The sequence below is a fragment of the Gavialis gangeticus genome, unplaced genomic scaffold, assembly GCF_001723915.1.
Source record: "Gavialis gangeticus isolate Ggan-Ray unplaced genomic scaffold, GavGan_comp1, whole genome shotgun sequence".
Lineage (NCBI taxonomy): Eukaryota > Metazoa > Chordata > Crocodylia > Gavialidae > Gavialis > Gavialis gangeticus.
In genome coordinates, this window is record NW_017729004.1 from 47145815 (window position 1) to 47166460 (window position 20646).

A 20646-nucleotide genomic window follows, 5' to 3' on the forward strand; every position below is an offset into this window, starting at 1 on the left:
GCAGGAGCAAGGTCAGGAGAGAGAGCTGCTTCTGGAGGCAGGGGCACACAGCAGCACACAGCTGCAGCCGCACTGGGAAGAGCCCACCAGAAGCTGCATGTGCTGGCCGAAGCCAGGTTGTGGACACCAGCGGGAGCTTGGCGCAGGCTGCTCTGGCACGATTGGGTGGGGCTTGGACCCATGCAAAGCACTGCAGGGGCACCCACAGGCTGGATCCAGTCACCTGGAAGCCTGGATCTGAGGCCATATTTTGCCTACCTCTGGAGTACAAGAATCACTTCCCTTGATTTGCAAGTGAAATTCCTATTGATACAGCCATGCATGCTATTGGCCTTTTTTGCAACATGGGCACACTGTTGGCTTATATTCAGCTTATGGTACACTGTAACCCCAAAGTCCTTTTCTACAGTTCTGCAAGCTATGTAGTCCTTCCCTAGTGTGTATTTGTACATGCAACTATTCCATCTCAATTGCAGGATTTCCCAGTTGTCCTTGATGAATTTCATCCAGTTGATAACAGGTCATTTCTCAAGTTTGTCAAAGTCATTCTGGAATCCAGGTCTCACCTCCAAAGTGTCTGGAACCTGCTGTTATCTGCAAGTGCTAAGCATGCACTCAAGACCATTCTCCAGATCATTAATGAGATATTATACAGTACTGTACACAGGATAGACTGCTAGGGAGCCCCACACAGCATCTCCTCCCAACTAGACTTCAAGCCACTAATGACTACTCATTGAACATAATGATCCAACCATTGTACATCCACCTTACAGCATTTAAACTAATATGTATTTCTTTAACATACAATGAAAATGTCATTTTAAACTTTTTTATGTGTTTTCCATTCATCCTTATAGTACTTTCCCTCATCTGAAGTCCCAATGGGAACATAAACAAATTAATAAACAAGAATATAAGGATTAACTTTCAAACTTTACCATCATATCCCCAAGAGCATAAACCATCTGAGGTTCCATGGATTTTCCACTTACTCTTCACACCTGAACCCTTGTGCAGCATGATGTTCTCTTTTGTTCTGCTGACAGAGCTGAAAAACAAATCTTCTCCGTGGATTGTAAGAAGGGTCTCATTTCTGTATTCCCATTGTTGAAGTTGACTTGTCTTGTTACAAGGATACAAAAATACCTCTACTTGTTCCTTCTTTGAAGGCACTGCCAAGCCTAAAGTGAATGTCAGGCTCATAATTTGGTGCACAAAGACCCACCTAACTTTTTGTGAGATAGCATTCTGATCACAAGGAGCAGTTATGACTGAGCTAGAGCTCTGAGCTTGCATACAGTACTTACTATCTTCATTATATATTAAAAAGATGTCATTATCTGCAAAACAAAATGAGAAGAATGAATATGTTAAAGAGAGGGTAGCAGAGACTGTAAACTGCGGTGATACTGTGCTTTGAAAGAAGTATGGACCTTTTCCTACATCAAAATAATCAGAATTCAGGTCCCACTTACAATGAGAAAGGTAGCATCTTCACAAAGCCTAGTTAATAGGGAGGAAAATCAGAAATGACTCATACAGACAGGCATAGAGGAACTATCAAGTATGCACACTAAGAAGAAACAGTGATTTATATTATATCAGATTTTAAAACATGTCATAACTATAAGAGACCTTATTCTTAAATCCCTCTGAAAAATACCTCTTCCAAGCAGGCTTTCAAACAGACCTCTAGGAAAGCTTTATATATTTACTTGAATCCAAGAAGAAGTTTCATCAGCATGAAAGAATCAACACGATGGGGAAAACCCATTGTTTTAGATTTGAGTAGCAGCTCAGGGCAGGCAGCAGTTCCGCTCTGGCTTCAGCTCCAGGCTCAGGGCCAAAGACAGAGATGAGCTGCTGCCTGCCTTGGGTCGGGTGACCCCTGGTGGTAGAGGGGCCTCTTGGTAGGGGGAGTGTGGGGGGACCTCTCATTGGGGGAGATCCATGGTGTACAGCTTGGGTGTGGGGGGAGTGAGGGGAACACCATGCAGTCTGCACCCTTGCTGCCCTGCTGCCTGCCCTCCTGGCCACTTGCCCCTCCCCACCCACTGCTTACCTTCAGTTCTGGCTGTGGCCCCTCTGCCCCCACCCAGGCAGGCCTGGAGCTGCCACTGTTGCTTCTGCCTGGCTGGGACAGGCTGGGGTTGGGGGTCACTGTCAGTGCTAACTACCTCATAGCCAGAGCCATGCAGAAGATAAAGGGTGGGAGGATGAATGCACTGAGGTGGCAGGTGGGGTGAGGTGGGGTGTGGTGGGGAAGCAGGCACTGGGGGAAGAGAGCAGACAAGTGGCAGAGGGGCAGATAGGCACAGGGGGCAAGGCAGATCTGGGCTCTCATCCCCCACTGCTGTTTTGGTGGATGAATTTAAGACAACCATTGAATAATTAGATTTTATTCATGGAAAATAATAACAAATTTTAATTTTTCATTTATTGAATCTAATAATTGCAGGGTGGTCTAAAATTTAAAGTTGTCTTGGATTTAGGGAACTGTGGTATTTCTTCATTGTATCAACTATGGTATTTCTTCATTGCACCAAGCTGTTATCATCACCTGGTATATTATGCATTAGAATTACATTTTATATTTCTGAACTAGAAACAGGCTATATGTATATATTATAATGCATTCTGTAAATATGTGAGCATGGAGCTTTTCTTTCACAGGCCATCTATCGTATTCAGTACAAAAGGTGTTCTGTTATTCTGTATTTTCTTTGGATCAGGGTGTTAGGGTGCTACACTGCAATTTCTCATTTAACAGAAAAGGAAACTGCCAAAAAGTAGCTTGTTGTCTTGCCCAGTTCTTATCCCTTTCTTTAATGTAGTTGCAGCCAGAGTCTATTGTTGTTTATACCATCAGACATTAGTCCATCCAAAGCTACAGATCACAGTATGTGCAACATTATGGGGAAGTCTGCATACTACAGTGCAGTGTTATGCAAAGGTACTTGACATATCACTGAAAGAGAGATTTTGGGTACCAGATCTGCATTAACATCATGTACTGACCACCCTAATAAGTAGCCCAGTCAGTGTGCTACACTGCTCCCTGTATCTAGGTTAGGCTCTTCAGAGTAATTTAGCACAGGATTACATTATGCTGTTTAGACACATCTTATGATATACATAAGGTACGTCTTATCTCCTGGCTTAGATACACCTGGCAAAGAGTAGAAGAGTTGAAGACTCTATGTACTACATTTCTCCAAGCATGAAGTAGAAATTATAAATCATGTCATCTACTTTTTTTCTGCTGTGCCTACTGAAATGGTTAACTGTAAATGGGATAGAAACTATTTCTTTTTGTGCACTCATGAAGTATGCTTAATATATTGGCCTTGGTGCCAGCTAGTGTACTTGGGAGACTGTAATATTATCAGTGGGGTATAGTAATAATTTCCCTTGGACACCAATGCAGCTTAGGCTTCAGCTGCATTATCTTTTAGTGGCTCATTGGAACTACTCTGTTTGGTAACAAGTGCTGCTGGCAGCATTAATATGCCAGTACTGCCCAGCTATTTCATGTGGCTCTTGAATTTAATGATATGGGAAAGACTCTTTGTGATCTGTCCCCATCCTAGCACAGTTATGCAGAGCCAACCATGATCTTACTTTCGTATTCTTATTCAAAGTTAACTTTCACATAAAACCTTAATTATACCCCATACCTATCCCTGTAGTCTCACAATTTTATATCACATCTTTACACACACAATTTCCTGTCTCCTTTTTCACTGAAATATCTAAGCAAGCAGAGGGTATCCTGCTGATACCAAACTCATTACATATAGCTGATTGCCATTGGTTTCACTACGAGTCTTCATGACTACAGCTCTGTTCCTCTGCCTGTGCTTCTGGTCCTGTTCTGCCCCTTACGTCCTGCCTCTCCCAGTTGTGGGGATATTCTCCTTCCTTCCTAGGAGACCAACATACCTGGATAAGAATCTCTGTCACATTTCTTTATGCCATTCCACTTAACATGAGTACTGGCTGCAGTATCACCAGACTGTACCAAAGTGTTAAAGTACCCAAAGAAAAAAACATTGGAGAAGCACTTTCATATCCTCTTTTACAAGGAACACAAAACAGGTACTTACCAAATAGCTGAACAGCTGAATACATGAGAGAAAGAAAACCCAGGAACCTGAAAAGACTCATCACAAATGTTTCTTTCCTTTCCTTCTTTCTTTTCACTAAGAGAGGAACTGAAATCAGTTTCTGTTGATAAAATCATTTTAAAACAAGCTGATAGCAGGCCTTCCTTAGTTTTGAAAAGCTGATGAATTAGGAGAGACCTCAGGGCTCTAAATAAAGAACTATCCTGTCACATGTATCATTCTGAAATAACATGAATATACAATTCAAATTTTGCTTCCAAGGGAAAATTTTCTTTCCATAGAAATGTAGGTGATAAAGCAGTAACAGTTCAATACCACCCTTCTGGAAATAAATTAAATTGCACAAAAGGGTCAGATTTGGGATTGTCAATCAGACCTCAAATGAGGATAGCAGGGAACAGAAAGAGAAAAAGAGCAAAGGTGTGCCCTTTCTTTAAACTTGAGTGTTGCACCTTAAATAAATACTTGGTAAGAATAGAGAAAATTAGCAAATGGGATACAGGCCTTATCTTTACTACTGAAAAAGGAGGGTTTTTTTTTTTTACCTTTGGAAAAATAATTTGTATAAGCTGTGTAGTGGTGAAAACACAATGAGAAAAAGCATTTCAGTTTGACCACAAGGTAAACTATGTGAGCTTATAAACTATTATACCCTGATATTCCTTACTTCATCTCAAGGTAAAACTAGTGTCTTGTCTTCATGGTCATCATCCCAAGATAACTCAGATGCATCAGCTACCCAGATGTATAAAAATACATCTTTTTGTAAGTGATTTTAGCAAATGAGTCTATTAATGGAGATAAATTGTCTTCCCTAAATAAAAAATGGGAAAAATTACAGCAGGTGCGGGGCAGATATAGAATAGCTGCTTCAGAGTGCCCACTAGATATCACAGTATAACTGTTCCATATGCATACAGATGAGTTATATTGCTGTATGTTTATCACTGAATCATAGAACCATAGAAAAGTAGAGTTGGAAGGGACCTCAGGAGGGCATCTAGTCCAACCCCTGCTTGAGGCAGGATCATTTCAACCTGAACCATCCCAGTCTAGTGGATATCTAACCTACTCTTAAACATTTCCAAGGATGGAGAGAGACTCCACAGTCTTTCTGGGCAGCTTGTTCCAACGCTTAATCACTCTCATAGTGAGATAATTCTTCCTAATACCCAACCTAAATATCCCCTACTGCACTTTGAGGCCAGTACTCCTAGTCTTGTCCCTGAAGCCACAGAGAATAGGATCTGCACTTATAAGAAAGTAGGTCTGGAAGGAACCTCATGGGATCATCTAGTCCATCATTGTTATCATCAAAAAATCCCTTGATTCAAGGATCTCTACCATGGCTCATTGGTGGGTCTTGAGGTGACTTAAGAGTTCATTTCTTGATCCACATATCTATGTTGCAGGTCTTTCTGCATTGGACAGTAAGCTGCAGGGTGGGATTCCTTTCCTTTTCCTTCCTCCACTGTCTCTTCTCTGCTTGATGAGTGAGATGCTTTCCCAGTTACTGATATATGTGTTAATGGAGAAATAAATTGGAAAGTGCTACATGTTCAAGCAATTTATTATCCAATAACAAGCCACAAAAATGCTGATCCAGTCACAGAGCTGTTACTTGTTAAATGTACAACATCTTTACAGCTTGTTTGCATCATGCTTCAATTTGAATGTTATACATAGGTTGATAGTGTTAGGCCAGGTCCTCCAGCATCCCAAGGTGGGCAGCTCTCTCCTCTACCTCAACTCCTTCCTGCAAGGTAACTTCCTGTGACTTATGCTAAACTCTGCTGCTCCAGGATGCCACAAAAGGAAATGTCATGATTCACTGCCTCTCCTCTAGCCCCACCACTCCCTTCCCCTTCCCACACTTCACCTTTGCACAGGTTCTCCCCTCCTTGTGCAAGGGTTGGGGCAGCAGCTCCTTCACCCAGGGGGAGTTCAACTGGTGAGCTCAGAGCCTACTTCTCATTAGCAGAACAGTGGAAGGCTGGAGGTGAGGGAGGAGGAGTTACAGATGGTGCCAGCAGCTCTTCAGCTCCTGTTGCAGGCAAGTGCTAGTGAAGTAAGTTACCAAGCTATGTTTTCCCCCCTTGGATAGTTAGTCCAATGAATATGAATCAGGTCACAAGGAGCAACAGTTTCTATTGAGCAATATTACCTGATGCTTGCTGGAAATAATGTCTGCTGGGGGCCTTAAAGAGCCTCTAACATTAAGTCATAACATGTTAACATTAAGGTATAGCATTCTATTATTTGATATACCTATACATTTTCAGAAAATATACCTTTTGTTCAAATAATAAGTGAGTTGAGTAGATAAATGTCTTTCTCATGCATAGCAAACAAGCTGAATCCCTAAAGAAAGTGCAAATAAGCATATGAAGTAGACCAAGATAAAAAAATTGAACTCCAGATTATTTTGATAAAGCTCATAAATATTTTGCCAATTTCTTCTGAAAAGTTTTATTTACTTTTGACCAATTCCTGGTTGTCACCAGTGCTTGCAAGACATGCTGCAAAGGAGAAGTACATTCCATCTAAGGGCAAAAAGCACTTCTCTGAAGTTTTGATCTAAAAATTCTGCTACCACCTCAGAATGTGCCTATAAGAAGCAGGCTGCTACAGGAAGGATGGATTTTCATGCCAGGTACCAAAAGTCTTACAGAGGTGTTTCATTCATAAACTTAATAATCTGACCCTCTAGTAATCATTTTCCTTTATCCTTTATTAAAATAATGCCCTTATGAAAATAATTTTATTGTTGTTTGTTTCAGTGGGAAGCAGATATTATAATATGGTTTAGTTCCTGTTTCAATTATTCCTGTTAACAAGAATACACATGATTTTATATAAGAATTTAAAAGAGTCATTCCCCTTTATCTATAACTTATGTAAGATATTACTTCTTCTCTTTAAGAGACATTATATCACTTACGTGTTTGCAGCCATCTTTGGCCCTGTTTCATTCATGCTTCTGTTTCAAGCAGCTCTTCTTCTTTTAAAGTAGGGGGAAAGAACTCAGATCTGGTTGCATAAATACCTGTTCGGGTGTTTTCCTCCCCTTTCCTATGACAAAAACCTCAAACTAAAAATCCCATTAAGTTTTTCCTCAAATAAGCACAAACATGCCTTTTTTTATGAATGTAAAAAAAGTTGTCTTTACTAGTTTAATATGACAGCTACATGTTGGTATGAGGTTATTCACATACAGATCAATAGCCTCTCTGCGTAGTCCCTGGTCAGAGGAATTTTCTAGTTTATAGTCTTATCCTCAGGCCTCTTGATACCCAGGATCTCTCCTGTAACTTGCAGCCAGGCCATTTTAAATCTGGTCTAGAGAATAGAAGACCTAGAGAAGAGAAGCCAGTATGGCTGGAAGGCTGTCTGCTACCATAAAGTGTTGAGTAGGTGCATTTACATGTGTGCATTTACTGCATGGCAACCAAAATTACTGCATAGTACAGGAGGGTGTCTACACGTGCACACCTGTAGTGCACAGTAAATATGGTGACTTATGCCAACTTGAGCATTACGCAGGTATCAAATTTACACCCGATTAGTAACTGCGCAGTAACACATGCAGTAGACAACTTACTGTGCACACATGTAGACAACTTACATGTAGACTTACTGCACAGTAACACTGTGTGTATGGACTCACTTGGGAATAAGTTTAGTCCCAAGTCAGTCCACACAGTGTTAATGCATTTTAATGCCTTTATGTGTAGACGATGGCCTATTTCCACCTACTGCACAGTAAGTTTAATTTGGTGTAAATGCATGTGTAGGCACGCTCAGTATGTTGTATCATACCCATAGCATCTGAATTCAAGAGATACTGTAGTGTGGGACTAATCAGAAAGTCAGAAAAGTACATTCACAACAAAGTCATATGAAAGAAAATTTAACCAAGACAGTTTTATTTTGCACTTTTAAAATTATTATTATTTTTCTGTTTTAAACAAGTATATGCAGCATCTGCTTTCTGTGGACTCTTGGCTATAACTCATCTGGTCACAAATAAAAGTTCCCTAACCCCTTGCTTACAAACTATGTGGCATCTCTGCAGGCTAAGCTCTTCAGTACTTAAGTATTATTATCTAAGGAATAAGATATTATCATCTAAGGAATACATATTTTATTTTATATATTTACACAGTGTCAATTTCAAGCTGATAAAAAAGTTAATACTCATAGAATGTCATAAAAATTTGACCAATAAAAATATGCAGCCATATTTATTTTACAAAACTTGAGCTGAAGCCACAAATGAAGAAAAGCAATTAACATTCACTTTCACTTATTAATATATTGATCCATGAACATGATTTTAATAAGGTTTACATCACATTTTACAAAATCAATACTTGTGTGGTTTGGATTTTAACACTGAATGAACAAAGATGAAAAACAATTATTCATGTAACTTCATATATCCCAAAGTCATCTTCACTGCAGCAATCTTATATACACCTTCATTAGCCTATGTCCCAGCAGCAAGATCTTTGGAACGAAGTTGATATGATGCCCGTGGAGTATTTGTTGAGGGAATGCTCACTATGGGCATGTCCCAGCAAACACAGATGCAGAGGCATGCGTTTCTTATGGGACAAGTAGCAACAGGGTATATTTGGGCAGCTGCTATTTGTCCCAGGGCATGCCCATGCATGCACACTATGGCACTCAGCAAAGTAACTTGGGTGGGGTAGGGGAGGCTGAGGCTAGCCTGTGCTAGCCACAGCAGCCTTACCTGGGATCCTGGGGGCCTCCTTGGGCAACAGCGGTACTGAGCCAGCTGCTTAGACCCTGGCTGGAAGCCAGAATATGGCTCTGGCCAGCCAGGCTCCCTTTCTGGTCGTGCACGATGCTGCTGTATGCACATCACTTTTTTTAGTGGTGGGTTTTTTTGACACTGGGATCTCCCAGTGTCAACACCCCCGCCCAACAACTGTTGCACTGCAGATTAGCAGTGCTCATTTGGACATGCCCCATATGTCTAAGATTGAGATTCTTTATGGATAATGAGTAAGTTTTGGCAAAAATTGAGAGGCTTGAGCTCACTATGAAGTATGTGGGCTGGGAGATCATAGTTAGCGTTACAAGGAAACTGCTCAGAACACGTTCTAACCTTTAATATGGTATGCTAATGCTTACCATGTTCTAAATAAAACACATGCCCAGTGTCCCCTGTGACAAGGCCCTGAGGGAAAATATATGGTATGGCTTATTGACAAGTATGGTAAATAGAAGAGCTGGGAAAAAAACGTGACTGACACACACAGCAGTGCAGAGATCAAGACACCAGCTAATTGTTAATTCAAGTCTCAGCACTGGCTTAAGACCCAGGTGTAGTGGGGGAAGCGAGCTTGACAATGAGCTGATTGTTGCCCCTGCCCTGGCACTGCATCAACTGATTGTCATTGCCAACCCCAGCACCACACAGAAGACTTAAACTCATAGGAGTAATCTGGCAATAGCTGAATATGTGTTACTTAATAGGATCTGTAGATATTCCTCACCCAAAAAGTTGTGACACTGCCATGATAGGATCGCACTAAGTAAGTTTTACTGCTTGAATGTGTAGATTTATATGCAGTTAACACATCTTAAATGTCCCATATGGCAAGGCCCTAAATTTTACTTCTGTGAAAAAGTTTAAGAATTTCTTGGGGTAGTTTAAAAGGATTAATAGCTTCAGTTAGTATGTATAAAAATGTGCTGAATGCAATAGGCAAATATAACTTTTGCTTAAGGTCTTATTTTCTCCAATTATATTTCTGTTATAGCACTACTATGCTCTAACAGTATGCTACTGGAGCTCACATTCATTTGTAGCTGATTCAGCCTTTTTATTTTGAATAAGTTGTTAATCATGATGCCCACTCCTATGAAAATTAACAGGACCAGAATAATCAGTATCCAAATTCTGCTTTGGACAGGTTCCTCATCCATTTTGTCTTCTGTAAATAAATGTAAAGAAATTACTAGTCAACAACTGTCATAAGTACTAGGCTGCAGATTACAGAAAATCATTAGCTTGATTTTTCTACTCATTTACATTGACATAAATCAGAAACCTATTTGATTAAATGTGCCAATACTTTAAATCATGTTGGTACTAAACTTAAAGTAATCTTTCTAATTAGATAAGGCTACTTAGTTCACTAGAATTATCCAGTGAAGTGGTCTTGCCAGGTGGAGTGATGATGGCTAGGGATAGAAATTACACATAAAGTGGTATAAATGATTGAAAACCAGTTAAATTCTGTAACACAACAGAAGTGCGGTGCACATAAACTGCTTTCAAAATGGCCAAAACTGGTTTAACATAACCCTGGATGGATGTAGTATCAGACTTCATTAATTTAAGTTGGACTGGTTTATTGAACTTCTGTGCCAGATTCCCTCCTGATTCAAGTTAACACACAATCCCCCACAATGCTTTGCACCTCCCCTGCACCTGGCAGGGTGGGAGGGCTAGCCTTGGCCCAAGCAATCTACTCCAGCCAAGGAGGGAGGCATGTTCTAGTGGCCCTCCTCTTCTGGCCTGGGCAACTGCAGGCATGTGGCTGAATTTCAGGATTCAAAAATGAATGTCTGTTCACTTGCTTATCAGTTCAATCTACAAAGCTTAGACTAACTTGGAAAGATTGAATCAGTTCTGCCTCAGGCTTTTTAACTGTCTGTACTTGGCCAATAAGACCAGCTTTAAGGGGTGGAACAAAGTGCAAAGTATTCTGTATATTTCCCAGGCAAAATAGCAGTCATTATATATATATAAGGCCTGGTCCAACAAAATCCTGGTTGGAATGATCTAGTTGGGGGTGGTCCTGCTTTGAGCAGCGGGTTGGAATAAATGACCTCCTAAAGTCCCTTCCAAACCTAATTTTCTATGATTCTATGATAACAGGTGCAGATAGACTGAGGGTGCTATAGGCTTAGGCCCCTGGTTCACTGGTTAACTTACAATCAGGAATATAGAGAAGCAAGACACTGTTTTATTTCTGAATACTTTTTAAAATTAACACACATACAGCCTGACCACAGAAAACTGCAAATATGGATGGAGAAGAAAAAAGGAACATCAGACTCACTATCCCCAAAATATTAATTCAAAACTCAGTCTTGCTGCAGGAGGAAGAAAGTCCTGCTTTAATATGTATGAAATTTTAACATTTATGCTCTTAGATACTCACAAATGAAGTACCCCTCATTCACTGAGGCTAGAGTACCACAGCTCAGCTTCTACCTAACCTGGGGTGAGAGCTCATACGTATGGGCAGTTATCATGGTACAGCTGATGTATAGTAAATCTCCACCTCTTTCACCATGTGGTAAGGTGCTCATATGTTGATGTGGGTGGTGGCAGCACTGGGAGGAGCCTGCAGCCACCCCAAATTTCACTGTAGCCCCCCCGCCCATAGCTCTCTTCCAATGCTGCTGCCATCCACCCCAAGCCCAGCCTGGCTCAGCCCCCACCAAGAAGAGCCCCTTGCAATCCCGGGTCCAGCTCACAGCTGCAGCCTGCCCCACCCATGCAGATCCGGGGACACACACCACCCCGTGTCTTCCCAGGGTGTGCACAGCGGTGACAGCCACCCCCTTTGTGTCCCCTGGACAAGCTGTGGCTCCATCCTGTGCCTGCCCCACCCTGCCCCAACTGGACAGTGTCTGCTCCTGCCCCACTCCTCCCTCACCATGGGGGGCATTGATCTGCCCTCTCCACACCCCTTCCCTTCCATCACACCAGGCTTAACACCTACACACAGCTCTTCAAGCTACCGGGCTCTGCTCCTCACTGCCTGTATGCTGCGCTGCGGCTGCGTGCACACATGAGCATTTTTCACCCAAATTGTCAGCAACATCTAGAACCTAAACCCTTATTTCCCATAGACCCTTGGTATCTTTTACACGATTTCTATTTGCACAATGTTTTTTCAAGAACATAACCACCATGTAAATTGAGGCCTGACTGTACTTAACGTCAGACATGTGCTTAAATGACCTTTCTCTATGCACAGAGTTATTTTAATTTGTTATTCTTCTGAAAAGTCTTCAAGCCTGCTTAAATGTATATTTAATTTGAATCCCCACAAAACAGCCAGTGGCCCACCCTGTTTTCTTCTGATTTCTCTCCCTGATGTATCCCTTAGTGCAAAGATGTTGAGTCCTACTTATGAATTCACTTGTAGGGGTCTTGGGGATGTCAAGTTATCCAAATTGACTTGTATATCAACTCCCCTACAAACCTGACATAGCAGGCTTCTGATGGCTCCCCATCCCTTGCCCATATATGCTGCACTGAACAGATCTTAGAATAAGAGAGCAGTTGGCCCCACTTATTGAATAATGAAAAAATGACCTGATTTCCTATGTTATACCCAGACTATTCAAGACAGGTTTTGATTTAATGTGCTGTAGTATTCACAGCACACAAATTTTGCATTCTTAACCTCCATCCTTACACACTTCATTTATATCAGCTGACAGTTTTCTAATGCAGTTTCTTTATGCTGTAGAATGAGGGCACTCTCTGAAAGTCTTTTGAAATTAACACCACTAACACTGAGCATTTTGATAGAAACCAGATGACTCTGAATCCATGAACACTTTTGGCAGTATGATATTGCCTTTACTGAACCATGTGCAGAAGCAGACCACATCCTTTTGGCATTGTCCTGGACAGGACTTAAAAGTACCATGAAGCATCATATCATATAGGAACACAGAAGAAATGTGTCTATTATACCACAAGTTAGATTAGATGGTGCAGCATTCACTTATTAACCACCTAATGCAGGTTCTGAAATGCATGTGTAACTACAGCCTGTGTAAGACTGCTCCTTGCTCCATCACTGACTTCTGCACTTGCACTAAAAGGACTAGACCCAACCAATTGCAAAGGTACAATCATGTGTCAGTACTGATGTAATGCTTTCCAGGACGCTCGTGACGATCAAGAACATTCAATTCTGACCTTCTGAGAGAAAATAAAAAATTGCCTTAAAATAGGAACTCCTTTATAAAGACCTGATGATGTTGCATGAGAAATTGTTATTTGCTTTTGGAGACTTTCAGTTCTTTTAGAAGAGATTAATAATTGGTGAAACTCAGAAAGTTCAGAACCTTTGTGGTTTGTAAAACTGGACAGGAAATCAAAGCCTTGTACAATGTTGCTCTTTCAGCTGAGTCAGAAATATCACCCAGTAGCACAACTCATGATATTTCTCTATTTCTCCTTCCTGCCGAAAGCAGATGGCCCTGAATCATACAGAAATAAAATATAAAAAATAAGTGCTAACTGAACCTTTTTTACTAGCTTCCCAAAGTTTTCCACAGGAATTTGAACAATGATTTCATTTTGTTTTTACTTAACCAGAATTAGATCGGCCACCTCACTTGAACAAAGTACAGCCTGTATCTTCACACAAAAGGAGGCAGACAAGAAAATTGTTTAAATGTAATTCCTGTTGTCTGGAGGGAGAAAATTAAAGCTAGTAGGAAAAATGGAAGAAAAGCATCACAGAGCCATTTAAAGCATTTTCAAAGATTTGTGGTTATCCGTAGGTACTTTTTGACCATTCTTTGGCATGGCTGACAGAATACAACGTTATAGAAAAATCTGAAGCATGTGCAGCACAGAGAGGGCCAATATCCTGCTTACTTACATGTACTAATAAAATGTCAAGATACCTATATCATCTATGGGAAGAAAGCTGGGGAGCTGGCGTAATGCAATATATTTCTGAGCATGTCATAAACTGTAGAGGGGCGTTTAACTGGCTTGTTTATCGCTTTCCAAAAATGTTTTAAATTTACAGTCTTTACTTAACATTTTTTTAATTTGCTGTCTTTCGATTATTTTCCCTTTCCTTTCTTTGCACCAAATATTTTATTTGAGAGCAAATGCCATCTTTGTCATGTTAATAATTATATAGTTACTTAACATAAACTGTGGTTTGTGACAGTTTAGTATAGAATACAAAAATGTTTTTATACAATATTTACATGTTTATAAATGAGTCTTTGAGTATGTGGTATTTAAAATATGTACACATACATATATTTTTGGCACGGTATGATAAACAAACAGCAGAGGGAAAATGTAAATATTGTAAGCTAGACAACTCAAAGAGTACATATCCTGTGGTCTGACCATTAAAATAAAACCATAAGCATCAATATAAAAGAATAAACATATCACTTACTCTTTGCTTTTTTTACAAACAGATTTCTTTTTGGAAGAGCAGGGAATGGTATTCCAGTACCCAGATGAGGCAGATATTTCCACACAGTAATCAGAATGATTACTTGAAGGCTCCCCTTTTTTCCAGTTGACAAAATCTACTGCAGCATTGTCTAGCCATAACCACTCCCCTAATGTTATAAATTTGAAAATGAATTAAAAGGGCAGAACAAATAGTCAACAAAGATATTAATGAAATCTGTCAGTTTTTATTTTTTTTTCTATTTTCTACAAGGGATTTTTAATATTTCTTTCTGTCAGTTATTCCATAATATACTAATAGATTTTACTTCCTCTTATTCTTTTACGAAGATTATCTTAGATCTGGATATTAGGGCTGTATGAAATTTCATTGAATGTTTCAGTTCAAAGCTGTTTTGACATGTTTCAAGCTTGAAACAGCCAAATTGAAACGAAACAAAAAGCTTCAAACAGCTTTGAATCAAAATGAAGACACTCAAAATGTTTTGAAAGTTTCAAAATGTTTTAAGTTTTGAAGCAGCCCAGTGGTGGGAAGCAGGGGAGAGCACAGTCCTGGTTCTGCCTGCCTCCCGCCGCTGGGCTGTGCTCCAACCGGCTCCACCAGCCCCATCGAGCTCAACCCGGCAGCGGGAGGTGGAGCATAGCCCTGGCTCTCCCAGCCTCCTGCTGCTGGGCTGAGGTCCATGGGGCTGTGGGCCCCCAGATCTGCATGCTGGATGAGAGGAGACTGCTTCTGCTGCCTGGGACTAGTAGCAGCATCAATCTTCCCTGCCGTTGGGTGCAGGCTGTGCCCAGTGCTGGTCCCAGGTGACAGGGCAGCCTCCTGTCATCCGGCGCACAAATCTGGTGGCCTACACCTCTGGGAGGAGTTCAGCACTGCCTGGCAGCCCTCCCAGGGGTGTGAGCCCTTGGACCTGCATGCCAGATGACAGGAGGCTGCCTCTGCCACCTGGGACCAATGGCAGCTTCAAACTTCCCTGGCGCTGGGTGCAGGTGGCACCTAGCGCTGGTCCTGGGTGGCAGCGGCAGCCTCCTGTCATCTGGTGCACAGCTCCAGGGAGGAGTCCAGCACAGCCCTCCCAGGGTGCAGGTCCCCAGATCTGAGTGCTGGATGAGAGGAGGCTATCGCTGCTGGCAAGTATCAGGAGTTTTGCTTTGAACAGTTTGAGGTGCAGTTTTCAAGAAACCTCTGCACCTAGCTTCTTGAAACTTAGCAGGTGTCATGCCCTCAGAAGGGGTTATCATCCTTGCAATTTTCATCTGAATCAGGCAAGAAATGACAGTTTTAGGCATTTTCATGATTCCCTAGTATAGCCTACGGGTGAAATGTCGAAACACTTCAAAACAGTGAAACAATTTTGCCAAAACGAAACAGAACAGTGCTTCAAAACAAAATGAAACAAGATGAAACACAGTCCCTTCAAAATGGCAAAATGGATATCGAAATGAAACGATGGTGTTTCACACAGCCCTACTGGATATCCACATTTTACTCATAGTCCTGCATCTAGACCCATATTTTAGGAGTATGATGAGATACATTATTTTAGACATCCACATTTGAAATATGTGGGCACTGTTTATAAAGGATCTTAAGGACACTGGAAGGAACAAAATGGAGGGAGGGAGGATTTTTGACTGGCATTAGACTGGGGACTCCCTTTCTACTAAGCATTTTGGTAATCTCTTTTTTTCTCTTCAAACCACAACTCCCCCTGCCCCCACCCCCGAACCGATAATCTACAGTCCGATAATCCTAGTAATCTACAGTCTAGTTCTTTCCTTACATCTGTGAATATCATTCTTTATGTTCTTCACTAATAATCTATTCTCCTTTGAACATAGCATTTGGCTTCTATGGTGGATTTTTTTTTCTCTTCCTTTTAAGCACTACACAGCAACCTTGAGTAAAGGTATGAGTTGGTCTGTAGTGTGCTGATGCTTCTAACTGGTACAGAGAAACCTCTCAGGTACTTGCTTGGTGGGTCTTACTCACTCAGCGTTAAAACAATAGCTAGATTTGGGAGGGTCAAATTAAAACTGTCCTGTGTCAAATTAGCAAGGACTGTAAGGATTTGATTTGATTTTGCCTTCCTCTCTAGCACAAGTCACAGTCTGAACAAGTTTTCCCAAATAATTTCACTGTCAGTGCAGTGCTCTCTCCCTGTGACATACAGTAGATTACTTTTTCTAACTGGATGCTATGTGGCTCTGGTGAGAGAAACAAGCTGGAGCAGATGCTCCTGTGGATTGCTCTAGACAAGTGGCTACTTGTGAACACAGGACAATGGATTCAGTGGCCATGGGACTGAATTCTAGTCCTATGCTCTTATATAACTAATCAGAAACTGTAGGGGTTACACAGATTCTGGGCTTCTGTGCAGTTCACAGATAGCTGTGAAAGACAACCACAAATCATAACAGCCTTTAAGTACTTTTAATTTATGTTCAGACAATTTTGGTCCCCATAATAGCCTCAATTATAGCCAGCTTGATTGGAGCACAAATCCACACTTGTTCTTTCTCCTTAAAGAAAGGACCTTCTGTATTCTGCTTTTCAGGAACTGTATCTGTTAAAACTGTTTTAATTGTTATTACAACATGTACTAATGAAAGCTAGATTTTTGCATTGTATATATTTCTGTAGCCATAAGAATCCCTCCACTTGAATGTCATGAATTCATGGGCCCTACTGTGAATGAAACATAACAAAAACTCATAAATCTCTTTTCTACAATATTTTAAGGGATCTATTTTGGCTGGATAAGACCAAAATCTCCAGTTAAGATTTCTAAGCAAAACACTTCACATCTTTTTTTTATAAATTCTTCAGACTATTTCCTGATGAATTTCTATTTTCTATGCATTAGAACCTGATAGGTTATGACAGATTTTTATAATTATAGACCATCTGTTTCATTCAGAATATTTATAATAAATTATTGAAATTAAAATCATTACCACCCACATTTCTGTATATTCCTGCCCAAAACCCATTTGTCTTGTCTGCAAGGGGCTCAATACTGACAGTTAAAAAGTTTGATTCAGCCAAATCTTCTATGGAAACCAAAGTAGCTCCTAAAAAATGAATTACGAAACAAATCAGCCTATTATTACACACTTATTACTCCATCCTGCTTTAGAAACTAGCCTTTTTTAATAGTAGGAGTTTCTATTATAAAACCCTCTACAGACAGTAGGCTAGTAGGGAAGAAGCAGGTTTATTAATAGGAAGTAGAGAAAGTCATGAGGATGCAGGGGAGGGAACAATTTAGATCCTTGTCTAGAGACAGTGTACCTGGGGTGGGGGATGGAACCAGGGTAGCAGCTGTCTTTGGTGGGGGCACAGAAATAACCACCCACCACTATGGTGGCCTTGTGCATTGTGACTGCCCCAAGTGTGGACCTACACTACTATGCTTCTGCTTCCCTATACCATGGAGATAGCATATCCCAGACCACCCACCCCTGAGCACTCTTTGACTACCTGCTCCTGTATCTGTGCTCCAAATTCTGAAATATGTTGGTGAAGACAATCTAGGAAGTCCCTCTGCTGCCAGGCTCAAATCTTCATCTCTAGTGTGCCTGAGAACAACAATCTGATGTTCCCTCTGAAATATTTTCCAGCATGTTTCTAGGCCTGAAGCATGTGTGAGGAAGTGGGTAAAGTGGACTTAGGGCTGTACAAGCTGGGGCACTGCTGCCATGCTGTACAGAAGCCCTTTGTCCTAGGATTCAAAATAACAAAAACAGTGAAATAACAAAAACAGTGCAAAATTCAAAAGAACAAAGTGAGCATTGAAGTGTGATATAAATAAAATACCAATACAATTGCTTCTTACCCAATCAAAGGCACTGAACAGATGCTTCGCTCCATTTTATTTCATCAGTATTAAACATGTAGCAATGGCCATGGAAAAGAATCCAAGATTGGTCATCATTTGATTCAGGGCATTTTTCAGGAAGTTGTGGAGGGTCTGTAGGAACTGTAACTGTTAAGAAAGTATAGATGATGTCCTGACCCTGCTGAAGTCAACATAATTTTGGCTATTTTGTTATTTCTTCTATATAGAATCATTTTAAAAAATAGGGCTCGTAAATGTTAATAAAACACTGTCAAGCACTTTCCTGTAATTGGCAATTATTACCCCCTAAAGTCACACTTGACTCACAGTGCAATCAATAAAGGTCTGCATTATTCATTACTACTAGAGTCGAGTGAAGTTCTGAATATTGACACCAGGAAAAATTCTGAATACTGGTTTCCGTCAATTTATGCAGATTCTTTATATGCGAATACACTCTTATGTGATGAGTATATTTAAACCCATAATTCATTATATGAAAGGTAAATTTACTCTTATGTGATCAGCATAGATACCCCCCCACCCCTCGCCCAAGTAGGTAAGTCTGTGGGGGGAGGCGAAAGGGCCATGGCCCCACTCACCCCAGCCCTGGCTGCAGCAGCCCTAGGAGTGGCCAGCACCAGCTGCCTACAGCTGCTGGGCTGCACCATGGTCTGCCTGTCCCACTGCGCCTGGGCTCACCCCAGCTCCTGGGCTGTGCCGTGCCCTGGTGTAGGCAGCTGGTGTCAGCTGCTCCCGGGGGCCACTCCAGCACAGGCTGGGGTGAGTGCAGGAAAGTGAAGCCCCGGGTGGTGCGGGGCACAGCACTTACCCCAGCCCTGGCTGCAGTGGCCCTGGAGTAGACGACACCAGCTGCCTGTACTAGGGCATGGCACAGCCCAGGAGCAGAGGTGAGTGGGGTCACACAGAGCATGGTGCAGCTCATTGGCTGCAGGCAGTTAGTGCCAGCGACTCCCGGGGCCACTGCAGCTGGGGCCGGGAGAAGTGCAGCTCTGTTCCCTCTGCTTTGCTGCCTTGTGCAGTCCCAGGAGTGGCACCCCTCCCCCCACCCCTTCCCTAGTCCCAGCCTTCCTCCCTGTCATGGGAACCTATCCCTTTTTGTTAGATTGTAAAGTGGGTTCACTTTATGCAAATTCAATTTATGTGCCGTTCTTCGGGAATGCATGTACAGCATAAATTGAGGGAAGCCTGTAGTAGAGTCAGTGGGTACCCTGTGGGAGAAGGGAGAAGGGGTAGAAAAAAACATCTTGGAATGCTGGAGGTCTGTGCCATAGCTTTTCTCAGACAAGATGGTGTATAGACATTCACTCTCTCAGGAGAAACTCTCCCAGGTATGTTTTAACTCTGATTGTTCCCAGCTTATTTTAACCCATTTTTGCTCTGGGAGAAAAATCCTGAACATCTGTACAGTCATGGTTTCTCCTAGGAGAGCAGCAACTCTCCCAGGAAAAAATGAATATCTGTATATAGCCTTAGATGAATCAGCATTTTACAAAAGAAAGCAATTTCGCCACAAGATTTCTGAGCACAAGTAACTATTACAGCACATTGGAATAACCTGAAATTAGTGAAATAGTAGTGTTGTAGTGTCTCAGTACATAGTAGTTCTTTCTGCATATAAAACGACTTTACACATAGTCCAGGTGCCGGGGGGGTATGTGTATATAGAGTGGCTTTAATTAGAGTGGCTCTTGTAAGCTGCTCTAATTGAAGCGCTGGCAATGTCGTGTGTATTCAGTATTCCATGCTTCAAAATGCCAGCAGGGGCACTGTAACTAAAGCTTGTTGGATGAGTTTAAGTTAAAGTACCCCTGCCACCATTTGAAAAATGGGGATGCTGAATACACAAAATGCTGAGGCTGCTGGAGTGTGCTAATTAATTAACTGAGTCTGTTCTGACATGCTGTAATTACAGCACATTGGAGCAGATGTCCCACATGTCTACAGGCACCCATAATTTCTTTGAGTCACAAAGAAATAATGCTCTTTGCCTTTACATGCACCTTCATTGACATCCACAGAAGGTAGAAATACTGAGCAAGGTTAGTATGAAGCTTAAGAAAGGAGGAACTAAAACACAACTAAGGCAAAAAAAAATCCCCAGTCTAAAGAAAGCCAGGATTTTAGTAACTGAGAACATGGTGCAGTCCATCAAAGTATAATCTAACATACTTATTACAAATGTAACTTGAATCTGAGTAGTCCTCATTTGGGCAACAGAAAGAATGTTGAAATACCTTATTTCTTTCTCGCTTCCTTGTAAGGGGCTTAGTGAACCACCTTAGGACCAATGACCCATGGGTTCTTTGGGGTGCCTATCTGCACCCAGTGATGAGGTATGCAATCAAACAAATGAAGCTTCTGACCCCTTGACATTATAGATTCATAGATTCATAGATTAGGGGTCGGAAGGGAC

The 20646-nt window shown here is 41.4% G+C and overlaps 2 protein-coding genes across 2 annotated transcripts in view; both read right to left on the minus strand.

The window, feature by feature from the left end:
- Positions 1-930: 930 nt before the first annotated feature.
- Positions 931-4246, minus strand: LOC109291103 (macrophage mannose receptor 1-like). The gene is made up of 2 exons (XM_019507963.1): positions 4110-4246; positions 931-1343 (listed from the first exon to the last, which is right to left on the minus strand). The coding sequence occupies exons 1-2, from the start codon at positions 4168-4170 to the stop codon at positions 931-933; spliced, it is 474 nt and encodes a 157-aa protein (XP_019363508.1). The 5' UTR covers positions 4171-4246.
- Positions 4247-9874: 5628 nt separating this feature from the next.
- Positions 9875-20646, minus strand: part of LOC109291104 (macrophage mannose receptor 1-like) — a 63829-nt gene continuing 53057 nt past the window's right edge. Inside the window, 5 exon segments of the mRNA XM_019507965.1 lie at positions 9875-10120; positions 13061-13113; positions 14345-14513; positions 17326-17442; positions 18207-18356. Of these exon segments, the coding sequence (XP_019363510.1) occupies positions 9906-10120; positions 13061-13113; positions 14345-14513; positions 17326-17442; positions 18207-18356 (704 nt within the window). The 3' untranslated portion in view covers positions 9875-9905.